At 40.9% G+C, this 11,900-nt stretch overlaps 1 protein-coding gene across 2 annotated transcripts in view; it reads right to left on the bottom strand.

Moving 5' to 3' along the window:
• Positions 1-11,900, bottom strand: part of LOC111870322 (melanization protease 1) — a 37,002-nt gene that overhangs the window by 4,055 nt on the left and 21,047 nt on the right. For both annotated transcript variants that reach the window (XM_023862502.2, XM_023862503.2), the window contains 3 exons: positions 6,701-7,069; positions 4,352-4,457; positions 460-656 (listed from right to left, as the gene is read on the bottom strand). In XM_023862502.2, coding sequence (XP_023718270.1) covers positions 460-656; positions 4,352-4,457; positions 6,701-7,069 — 672 coding nt within the window. The remainder of the gene's footprint in view (positions 1-459; positions 657-4,351; positions 4,458-6,700; positions 7,070-11,900) is intronic.

Genomic DNA, 11,900 nt, shown 5'->3' with positions numbered 1-11,900 from the left:
TGTAAGCCTACAAATGCGTATGGGAGGAAACTTTGTTTAATTACTGTTGTCAGTGAGAAACTTGAGTAATCTCTGGGTGTATATGAGATACCACGGCTTATTTTTTAAAACACAAGTTAAAATGTATGCATAGTGTCCCAGTTGTCTAATTTTCCTGAGAACTGCAAGACTAATGGGAGATACATTTTCTTCATGAAATAAGTAATTCGTTCTCTAAGACTTTGGTCAGGAATATTTTTCACCCTGGAAAGTATTTAAAGAATTATGAACAAGATATTCTCTGAATAGTATGTAGGTCTTCATATAAAATGTTCAATTTTTCTATCTGATTTTAACCAAAACAGAAACGTATTGACACATTTTAGTGAAACTCTCAATATCAAATTTCATGAAGTCCATTCCAAGGTTTTTGAGTTATTTCATACAGACAAACAGACAAACAGATAGAGTGACACTCACCTGATCTGAAGTTTGCGGTGCCTTTAATCCGGATAAGCCCTATATCATTGTGAAGATGGGAGAGAGAGTATTTGGGATGTGAAATTGATTCTTCAATATCAACGTCTACATGGGTCTCAGCACACACTTCTTCTCCATCTTCATTCATGCAGTCAATATCAGAGTCTATATCATATTCACCTAGCCGAACACCAGTTCTGAAATGATCACAAGGACACAACCAAAATGTAAAAATATGCTGTTAGTTCCCAATGTACACGGCATTGTAAAGATATTAATGAATAATTTTTACAGAACCTGGTGATAAAGTCGAGTGTCATACTGAATTACTATGTACAAATATACAGGGACCTTGGATAATATTCTATAAGGTGATAAAATCAAGGAGGAAAGCATGAGAAAATATGGTACAAATGTAGGAGACAGCCAACTTGAGGGTCTTGGTCATATAAACTAAATCCATGCAGCTGAGCCCTTCTTGACAAGCTGTCAGTTGCGCAGCTATTCAAGAATTTCCCAAAATTTTATGAAACCATAAGTTTCATTACATGTTCACAAGAGCCCTTCACTGGTCCTTATCTTGAGCCAGATCAATCCAGACTTTACCACCCCATCCTATCTCTTTAAGATCCATCTTAATATTAGACTTAGTCATATAAACAAAACAAACTCCGTGGCCTGTAGTCCACAAGGGAACTGTACCGACTGAGCAACCTTTGTTTGTGAGTGAAGTTAGTGCTAACTTTTGTGGATAGAGGGTGTCATGTGGTCAGCGCCACGGATCCCCACGGCCGTTAATCTCTGTATTATAGGCTCTAGCTGTTATGGCCTTGAAATAGCTCCTCAGTTATCAGGAGGCTGAGTGGACCCTGTTCTAGACCCACAACTTCTCAGAAAATCTGGTAGCGCCNAGGTTCGATCCAGGGTCTGGTCAAGTGGGATTTGTGGTGGACAAAATGGTGCTGGGGCGGGTTTTCTCTGAGTATTTCGGTTTCCCCTGTCAATCTTCATTCCACCAAATTCTCCATCATAATCACCTGGGGCAGGCTACAATAGGCCAATCAGTGTCCGCCGTGCCAGGTGTACTCAACTGGACTTCATCCCCCACCAAGGAAATTAAAAAAAGAGTGACAGAACAAATTTCACAGGGAATACCAAATTACAAGGAACAAAATGAAGAGAAGATATTCAAATAAATGGAAAGATAACTTGAGATAAATTTGGATCAGAACAGGTCAATAGAATGAAGCCTTGTAGATAATAATAATAATATGATCTTAAAAAAAAGGGTGGACTGGATTCATCTGGCTCAGGATAGGTCCCAGTGGCTGTCTCTTTTGAACATGTCATTGATTTCCAGATTTCATAGAAGATGGAGTTTCTTAACCAGCTGGGTGACTATCAGTTTCTCAAGAAGGTCTTTGCAGCACAGAGTTAGTTAAACTACTTTAATTTAAATGCTGATACGTTGATCCCTCCCATATGACTCAAGATGAAATTGAAGCGCATGATATGAAAGTGTCCTGCAAATAAATCACTGATGTTTTACTGCTTCCACTCAAAGCACTGCAGAGATGTCATAATCACAACAGCAGAATGAAGAAACACTACATAACAAGGAACATATAATTTGTATTCTTCATATAAGGTGATAAAATCAAGGAGGAAAGCATGAGAAAATATGGTACAAATGTAGGAGACAGCCAACTTGAGGGTCTTGGTCATATAAACTAAATCCATGCAGCTGAGCCCTTCTTGACAAGCTGTCAGTTGCGCAGCTATTCAAGAATTTCCCAAAATTTTATGAAACCATAAGTTTCATTACATGTTCACAAGAGCCCTTCACTGGCCCTTATCTTGAGCCAGATCAATCCAGACTTTACCATCCCATCCTATCTCTTTAAGATCCATCTTAATATTAGACTTAGTCATATAAACAAAACAAACTCCGTGGCCTGTAGTCCACAAGGGAACTGTACCGACTGAGCAACCTCTGTTTGTGAGTGAAGTTAGTGCTAACTTTTGTGGATAGAGGGTGTCATGTGGTCAGCGCCACGGATCCCCACGGCCGTTAATCTCTGTATTATAGGCTCTAGCTGTTATGGCCTTGAAATAGCTCCTCAGTTATCAGGAGGCTCAGTGGACCCTGTTCTAGACCCACAACTTCTCAGAAAATCTGGTAGCGCCTGGAATGGGTCTGTAGCCAGGAACTCTGACCACTAGACGACAGAGACGGTTTTTAGTCATATATGGAAAGTTAATATTAAAATGGTTTATTTAATGATACCTTCAATATTTCTGACTACACAGCGTCAGGTACTAGGATCATTAGTGAATAATGAATTGGAAAAGATGTGGCAAGAAGTAGTCATGGCCCAATTTGAAGTATTGATGAAAACCATGACAAATATCAGGGTAGTTGGTTTCCTGGAAGAGATTTGAATCGGTAACCTCCAGAATACAAGCCAGAAGTAGTACTGCTTTATCTAGCTTGGCCAATGAATGTCAAGGAACAGAGGGTATAAATATTCTTCTAAAGGCAAGGTACAGTAGTGGGCTTCTTAAAGCTGGTAATGAGTCTTAAGGATCAATAAATGTGGATAATTTATTGACTTCTGGGCTGCTGTGAACTTTCCAAGGAAGTCCCTGCACCATGGAGTTAGATGGACATAATCTGGGGACCTTGCATTACATTATGAACAGAATACAAAGACACATTTTACAGTGCTACATATATCTTTCTCTTTAGGTTATTACAAGTATTTGGGCTTGTGTGCATATGTATACTGCACCGGTCAGGTTTCTGAGCAAATGGTTTGATATCTGGTTTCTCTGGGAAAGAGAAACAAGACTGAAAAGGGTGTGCTCCATAATGTAGTGTGCAGAACTACATACCAATGGCATAATTTGATGTTTATTAAGCTTAGTTAAAAATGGGAATAATGAAATAGAAATTAATGTGTCTTCATACTGAATTTAAACAAAATCTCTCTAAGGATATATGGAAAGTCTGAAATTTACATTTTTGGCCCTGTGTAAATTATGGGTCTGTATGGCCAAAAACTAGAATTGTGTGGTAATTTTTGGTGGAATTATCCCATATCAAACTTCAGTAAGGTCTGTGAAATGCCTTATGGGACACACGGAAATGTCCATGAATAACCTTATGTAAAGTAGGCTTTATTATGGATTAATGTGGCTGGAAATCTAATACATCCTACAGGGTTTGATGGCAGGCTCCTATATCGAATCTCATCAATATCTGTGAAAAGATTTATCGGATATGTGCGAAGTACATTCATGTTAACCTGTAAACCATGCTCCATATGGATCAACACTGCTGAAAACTGGAATTTCCCAATGACTCAATGGAAGTCTCCAATATCAGATTTCAAGGAAATCTTATGGTTTATGGAATACATGGAAATTTTTATTTATGCCCTTATGTAAACCAGGCTTTATTAGGGTCAGTACATGTGAATACCAAAATTTCCAAACAACTTCCGACAGAAATGTGCTGTGATAAAGGTAGAAGTTAAAGTTGTCCCTATGCTTCACTAAGTAAGCACTATGCCATGAAGGCGTAAGGGGGACTCAAACTCCGATCCCTCTCTCGTCCAGCCCATAACCAGTCACTATACTGATTATACTTTGTGATATATGAAGAAAAGTTTATTTATGGCTAACACAAACCAGGTTTTATTATAGAGCAATATGCCAGAAAATTAGAACTGCCCAACAATTGTTGGCATAAGCATCCAATTTCAAATTTGAAAAAAATTTGCCCTGCGGTATAGTCGCTGATACTAGGTCGCAGACAGATGAACGGACAGACGTGACCTCCAGGTATGGTTTTTTTTTCTTAACTATGCAAAGAACATAAAAGACTTACAGCTTCAGAGTACTCGGTAATTCTACGATGCAGTGAGCTGCTGTCAGGACATACTTCTCGTTGATTACAGTGCCTCCACACAAGAACATGGGCGCGCTGTTTCCTCCTAGAAGGAACAGTGCATATTTGCTTTAAACTCCATCGTAATCTGCCTTAATGATAACAGGTTTGAAGGACGTACCAACAATCATCAGCAAACACCTATCTACTATTACAACTATTACAATAATTAAAACAAACTTTATTTCTGCTTCCTGTTGTGCATTGTGTATGATAGAGAGCCGTCAACACAAAAATTCATTATAAACGAACACTAAAATGTGCAATATTCGGGTTATTTTATTCACACCCCACTACATATTTCGGTCTGCAAAGTTCATGATCAGTGGTTTATGAATACATATGTCCTTATTGAATTATCAAAATGAATCTGTTTTTTAAATTTGCCAGTAATATTATAATCTAAGTTTTAATTTTAAGTTTTAGTGAATATCTCGAATAATGTGTTATAATGTGCTAAACGTTAAAATCCATTAGTTTAAATAAGTCAGATAAACATTTAATTTTAATTTTAAAATTGGAAGGGTGGTGTGTTTATTATACTGATTCTTGTCTTTTATGGATGACCTTCGTAGTTATCGATGTTTTTAGGTGCCCCAAACGTTCTTTTGGTGCGTGAACGTGACCGATAGGCACATGGTATGCGTGAAATTATGGGTGACTGTGGTTTTTGTGCCCTGTAGAGTTGCCGTACATATTAAATATACCTGATGTGTATATAGGAAGCTCTCTGTATGGGGTTCTCAGCTTTGGTACGGGCTGCCGAGTTGGTTATAATGATGTACCTTGTGTGTGGCTGAGTATTGGGAGAATACTGAAGTAAGTGTGCGGATATGAGTGTTCACTCAACATCACGCGCATTGTATGCCGATCAGGCACGGCCACACAACAGAAGAACGTTTCGCGCGTCTGAGAACATCGAAAACTACGAAGCTCATAAACACACAGCCTTCCCCCATTTTAAAATTAAAATTAGATTTTATATAATTTATTTAAACTACTAGATTTTAATTGTTAGCACATTTAGCATCTATCACCTTATAACACATTATTCGAGATCATCATCATCAGTAATCTGTCAAGACGACAGGTCCACAGTCTCTTCCAAAACAATTCCTCCATTTAATGCGATCTAGAGCTTTCTCCTTCAAATGACAGTATCCTCTTCTGTCCCCAAGGTCATCCAGCATCTTCTTACGTCTTCTTGTCACTTCTATCCGCCCCTCTGTCTTTCCTTCGATAACTTCTTTTAGAAGGCAGTTTCTGCGTAAAACATGACCAATCCAATTAGCCTTCCGTTTTCTTATTTCGTAAGGCTAATTGGATTGGTCATGTTTTACGCAGAAACTTCGAGATATACATTAAAAATTAAACTATATGTTGTAATATTATTTGTAAATGCAAAAGTGATTCCATTTTGGTAGTTCAGTAACGACACAATGTATTCCTGAAACACCTGATGATGACCTTTGCAGATCGAAACATGTAATGGGATGTAAATAAAGTGACAAGACTATTAAACTCTTTAATATCGGTTTATAATAAAGTGTTTTGTTGACATCTCTCAGCTGCTGCTGCTGCTGCTGCTGCTGCTGCTACTACTACTACTACTACTACTACTACTACTACTACTACTACTACCACCACCACCGCCATTGCCACAAACACACATAACAGTAATTTTCTTCTAGAAAAATGATTGCTGGTACTCATCACCCATGTGGGGAGGCTGACAGAAAATTTTTTATTCTGATAAACAGTAACGAAAATGGTGACTATCCTTGTGCATAATTAAGAACCACGCCATGAAAGAGAATGGGGGAGTGAAGGTATAGCTCAACAATTTTTGATCATGGCACTAGATAGAAGATAGTGGTGAGCTTCACACCCTGACCGCTTCATCCCCAGGGAAAGAGCCCTCGGTCCCCATTTATCAGGGAGATCGGTGGGCCTACAGCTGATCTGGTCACTGTGGATTAGATAAAAATCTCTTGCCCCTGCCGGGAATCGAACCCTGACTGTCCATATCGTAGACTTATACTGAGATAAATTATGTTACTTATTTCGTTGTTTGTCATCTGCCCATTTTAATAATAAATTTCAGTTCTTTTCTGTGTTCTTATGCGAAAGGTTTTGGCACTGATTTCTGCTGCCAAAAAAAAAACACCTTGCAAATGCACACGCATTCATGCGTAGTCGGATAAGTTGTAATATTCATTCATAGATACATTTACATATGTAACAGATATAAGAATTAAATCAGTTGCAATAATATGTGATATTAATTACCCTTGTTGTACCGAATGAGTGCCATCCATGGATATTGGAAAAGTGCTGTTCTGTTTCCATTGATGATCTTGTTAGCAGAAACAGGACCACAGATATTCAGAGGAAGAAGTCTTAAGTTAGGATGACTGGACACGTCAGGTGGTTCTTCCACAATTGGCTTAGGGGCCTCTGTTGTGGACGGAGTGGGCAGTGGGCAGCACACCAACGGGCTGCTACCTTTGAACCCGCACTGAGAATTTCGCAGGAAGTCAATAACTTCAGATGGCAAGGGTCGCGTCATTGTGAGCAGAGATAAGAGAACGGGACAGCTCTTTAAGTCGATGCATTGTCCTTGTTTGTTGTCAGGTGTTCTACAGCTGTCACTTTCTTCTGAAACACACGAATGGTATTCTGTGTCACTGTCAAGCAAGGGACACACTGCGCAATGTAAAGCCATCCATATTTCAATACCAGCAACCTCGGACTCACAGGGTATACAGATTTTCCACAAGCGAGACTCTGGTGGCATAGCAGTCAGATCTGCATGGGAAAATGTCACTGACTAATTACAGAAGGTCTAGCCACCGTGATATGAAGTTAATATGCAGATAAAATCGGGTAGACATTCCCTTTCTCTCCTGCTTATTATTTGATGACAGAAACAACAAAAGGTGTGAAAAATAGAAGGATATCCAAGAAGAAAGAAATGTTCTGGACAGAAATTAGACCAACAATTGATTATATAACTACGATAAAACCCCCCAAGCTACTCCTAAATCTAAGCTTATCTTAAAACCAACTCTATGTACCAAGTGTAACTCGAGTAGTTTTTTTTTTTAATTCGCTTAGTGGGGTGTGGAGTCCAACTGGGTCCACTCGGCACGGCCGCCACTAATTGGCATATTGTAGCCTGCCCCGGGTGATTATGATGCTGGAGAATTTGGTGGAATGAAGATTGGCAGAGGAAACCAAAGTACTCGGAGAAACCCCGTCCCAGCGCCACTTTGTCCACCAGAAATCTCACTTGACTAGACCCGGGATCGAACCCGGGCCGCCGCGGTGGGAAACCAGCGACTAACCTCTTGNAAAAAAAAAAAAGAAGTATAGTAGTATGGATCCATATTAAAATATAACTCAAGGACTAAGAGTGAATTATTGTAAGTACGCCTGATAATGACCTGTTGAAGGTCGAAATATGTAGCTGAACATCTTTGCACAATGAAAGGATAATGATACACTGGTATCGATCGTCTGTGTTTACATCCGTAGATATATTGTTGTGTAGAGGGTCCCATTTGTGATATATTTGATCAGTACAATTATACCTAAATACCACATGTCATCAAAATTTTCAGATTTTCGTGCAGTCGGTCAGACGGTCACAGCATTCATGCAAAACTATAGCAAAATTCGTCATCTCTTGACGTTGGAGGCGTATCCGCGGATACCGCACTAGCCAGTAAGAGACGTGCTGTGTTGCCCTGTTGAAGTCAACCGCTGTAAGTTTCAATACAAAATATCATGTGGGCTCGGACAAACTTTACGTGAACTCAGATACACCTCGTACTCAAGTGAAGGTTCACGTTTTTCTGTGTGTGTAGGAGCAATCCCCACGTTTCTACCTCAAGCGGTTAGCGTTTTAGGGCTTTTTTTTTTTTTAATTTTTCTTATAATATTTATCTCAAACAGTCGCGATTTTGATACCACATCTTGGACGATGTATTCAGGATGTAGGCTTGCGTTGTTTTTATATTTTATAAAGCATAGTTTTGAGAAGTTTCGGTCCCTTATTTCTAGTTTTCTAAGAAATTATGTTATTTTAAAATGTGCCGACACCCAGTCTCAGATAACGCGGGTTTTGCCATTTTCTTACTTTAACTTTATGTATATCGTCCATACTTCGTGGAACTGTGTATAATTTTACATCACACCAGCTGGCCACTTCGGTATCGATAGCATTGACAGGTGTGTTAGTGATTAAAGACGCGGGTTTCGATCGCTGAGTTGATTTATTGGATATTCATTAGTTGTAACTACAAATAATCATGGCACTTTCAAGATTACAGTAATTATAACACGTAAATAAAGTCTTCTATATCTGCTTGCACTAGTCGCTGCTAGGTAACAGATTTAAACAATGGCTAGTCCTCTGCAAAATTTTCTCTATCCGTTTCCTGGCAGCGGATTTTATTACAGGAACTATAAATGTCACACTCCAAATATCACTGCACTACAGCACGCCTAAATTCTTCAATTCACACTTTAAGCCTTAACAGGTGGACTTCTAATTTCTCTTCAACTGCGAACTTCCCGTGGCGCTCTCCTACCGAAAACTGTCTCGTAACGGCCCTAAACGAATTCTATCACTCCCTCGGTTATTCTGGGAATCTTAGCAGCGGCACGGACCACACAGAAATACGTCACGTGGTCCATATCGACTTTTGTGTGACGTCACTGCCTACGCGGAAGTGTGTTTACCGAACCGTTGTTTAGGAACGGGTTGCATTTCCCCGTTGTTCCACCGCTGCTTGGCGCGAACGACATAGAAAACACAGCCCCATCTATTACTGCGTGTTGGGCCGTGTTTACAGAGCTGTTACCTGGCGACGCGTTGATGAAATCTGTTACAGCAGAAACAGAAAGCCGACTGGCACATCCAGGCTCTCGAACGCCAATATTCTATGAAGAATGCAGTCTTCTGGGATTTGGCACCGTGTATATGTGGTGTTAACCGACGTTTCGGAGGAACGTATCGCCTCCATCTTCAGGGTAGAAGAAAAAATATAAGAAATCTGCAAACGAAGAGACCGTGAGAACCGGTAAAAGCAGACTGGTGCTCCGACTGTCACCGTAACACACCTGATTCGTATTCATGATGTCCCGGGTTCATATCTAGGTCCGGAGTCGGCAGTCCAAACTGAGGTTCTGCTATGTTTTCTCAGTCAGTCCAGGTAAATGCCAAGATAGTGCCGGCATGACCGCTTTGTTCCTATGGGTGCCGGAAGTTGGAGGGAAAGGCAAGCCAGGCATCTTCCCCTTCCCCCGGTGGGCTTTTGGGGAAAGTTTAACGAGGCAAATATACCGAGCAGTAATACCAAAAATTAAAATGGTTTTTAAATGTGTCGTGCCATGTACGTTTCAATACAGAGGCCTACAGCTGTAGGGCGATCCGTAAGACTGTTCTTAAAGGGGGGGGGGAGGTAAAGTTGTCTCTGTGACCTCAGTCTATCACAATGTCCACTAGCCGTTTCCTGACAACAGATTTAACACAGTGGAGATTCTTCAGCTTCCTGCACTCAGGTCCTCTTGGCAACAGCCGCCCGTGCAGAACTCTTGTCAACTGTCAACTCAACTATCTGGGTACCAGGCTGGCGGTCATTCCACACCAACCTCCTAGTCTTCTCTTCACAGGCTCACTTTCAACTGACAACTGAACTCATCTACCACTACTTCACTTTACTTCACTCAACTGAACCCATGACAACTCTGACTATCAACAAATTCGTTATCAGGGTTAGAGTTACTTCACGACTGACAGTTTACCGCAAACCAGTTCTTCTTAGCGTCAAGCCCCTTGAGACCCACGACCAGTAGTTTTTTTCCAGCTGAACACTTGAGGTTATAATTCTTATGTAACATCCTCTCTGACTAGAGGATGGGTACGTCGTTCACAATCGCTGCTGGCCCTCGCCAGCGCATTCACTTTCGGGTCCGAGTCCCGCGGGACCCATGACCATGTTTTGCTGTTTCAGACTCCAGAGTCCCCCAACCTGATGAGGGGATTGGTCCGTCGTCTACAGTTACTGCTAGTCCTCGATAGAGCAGTCATTCTTGGGTCCGAGTCAAGCGGGAATCATGATCATATTTTACTGTCGTAGATTCGAGACTTCCCCAGCCTGGAAGGCCAGGTCCCCGTCTTTATATCCCCCAGGAACAGGGTGGCCCAGTTATACCCTCAGGCACTTGCTTCCATTTTCGTCGCCTCCTACCACTCGCAGGGCTACGGTGGAAGTATTCACACCCGCCTACACATTAGGTAACTGACTGACTAACTAACTAACCAAGCAACCAACAAATCAACCAACTCGTTGCTTCAAACTGTCTTGCTTATAAAATTTCAGCACGGACCACACAGAAAACACCGTTTAATTCTTACAGTCCAACAATACCTCGACGGTTGCATAGAAACGGGTGTTTGTTTGTTCGCTTATTGCATAACAACGGTTGCTGTTTACAGAGTCACCGCTTAGCAACGGGTATATACGCCACAATACAATTCAAGACTGTGCAGTCCGAGCTACAGAAACCGTCGTTAATTGAACCTGAAATAATGAATAAAACAGATTACTGATAGCAAGCACTCACCAGGAACTAATCGCTAGTCTCAACCTCAGAAACCGGACGTGAGAGAAACTCGTGGAACCGTGCCAAGCTCGCTTACGGGTCCCTTATCATGACGATCACGACATCATGGAAGTCAGTAGGCCAGTAGGAATAAGTCTTCACCTGGGTTCAGACGCACGCAAGTTTAGTTAGATGCCTACAAGTGGAACAGCTAGCATGTGGACCCAGAACAAAGACTGATATAGAATTCTTTCCAGTTGCTCCAAAATGCTCAGGATTACTGAGTCTTTGGACTTTGTTTATCGTCCGATATTCTAGAAAACATTAGAAAGCAGTATTTCGGAAGATGGATCTATTTCCATCTTCAGGTGAGGGGTAGGAAACATCTACAATGTTGGATAACCTAGATAGATTTAACAGGTCCAGTAATTGAGGTTAGCTCTTTCTGACAGACCCAACAGACTAGGTTTCTCCCACCCTAGTACCTGAGGACAGAAGGAGATCCAGTTTCCGAAACACTGTGTTGTATAGTGTAGAATACCGGACGATAAACAAAGCCCCAAAACCCAGTAATCACTAGTGTTATACACCATCGTCAGAACCCCTTTGAATCTACTTGCCCCAAAATGTTCTGTTAGAAAAAGCGGCTAGTTCTTAGGTTATTTAACGACGCTGTTCAAATTCAGAGGTTACATAGTGTAGATATTGTCGAATGAGATCTGAAGATAATCATGAATTATGGGTGCGCAGGGTTTTAAACGATGTGGTACTTGCCTGTTTCAAGGAACTGTACAAGGGAAAACCGAGAGATCCTAAGACAGGATAGTCGGTACCTCCGAGGACATTCTAACCAGACGCCCTCAGAATACAAATTTAT

The sequence above is a fragment of the Cryptotermes secundus genome, unplaced genomic scaffold, assembly GCF_002891405.2.
Source record: "Cryptotermes secundus unplaced genomic scaffold, Csec_1.0 scaffold391, whole genome shotgun sequence".
NCBI lineage: Eukaryota > Metazoa > Arthropoda > Insecta > Blattodea > Kalotermitidae > Cryptotermes > Cryptotermes secundus.
This window is presented reverse-complemented; position numbering and strand designations above follow the sequence as displayed.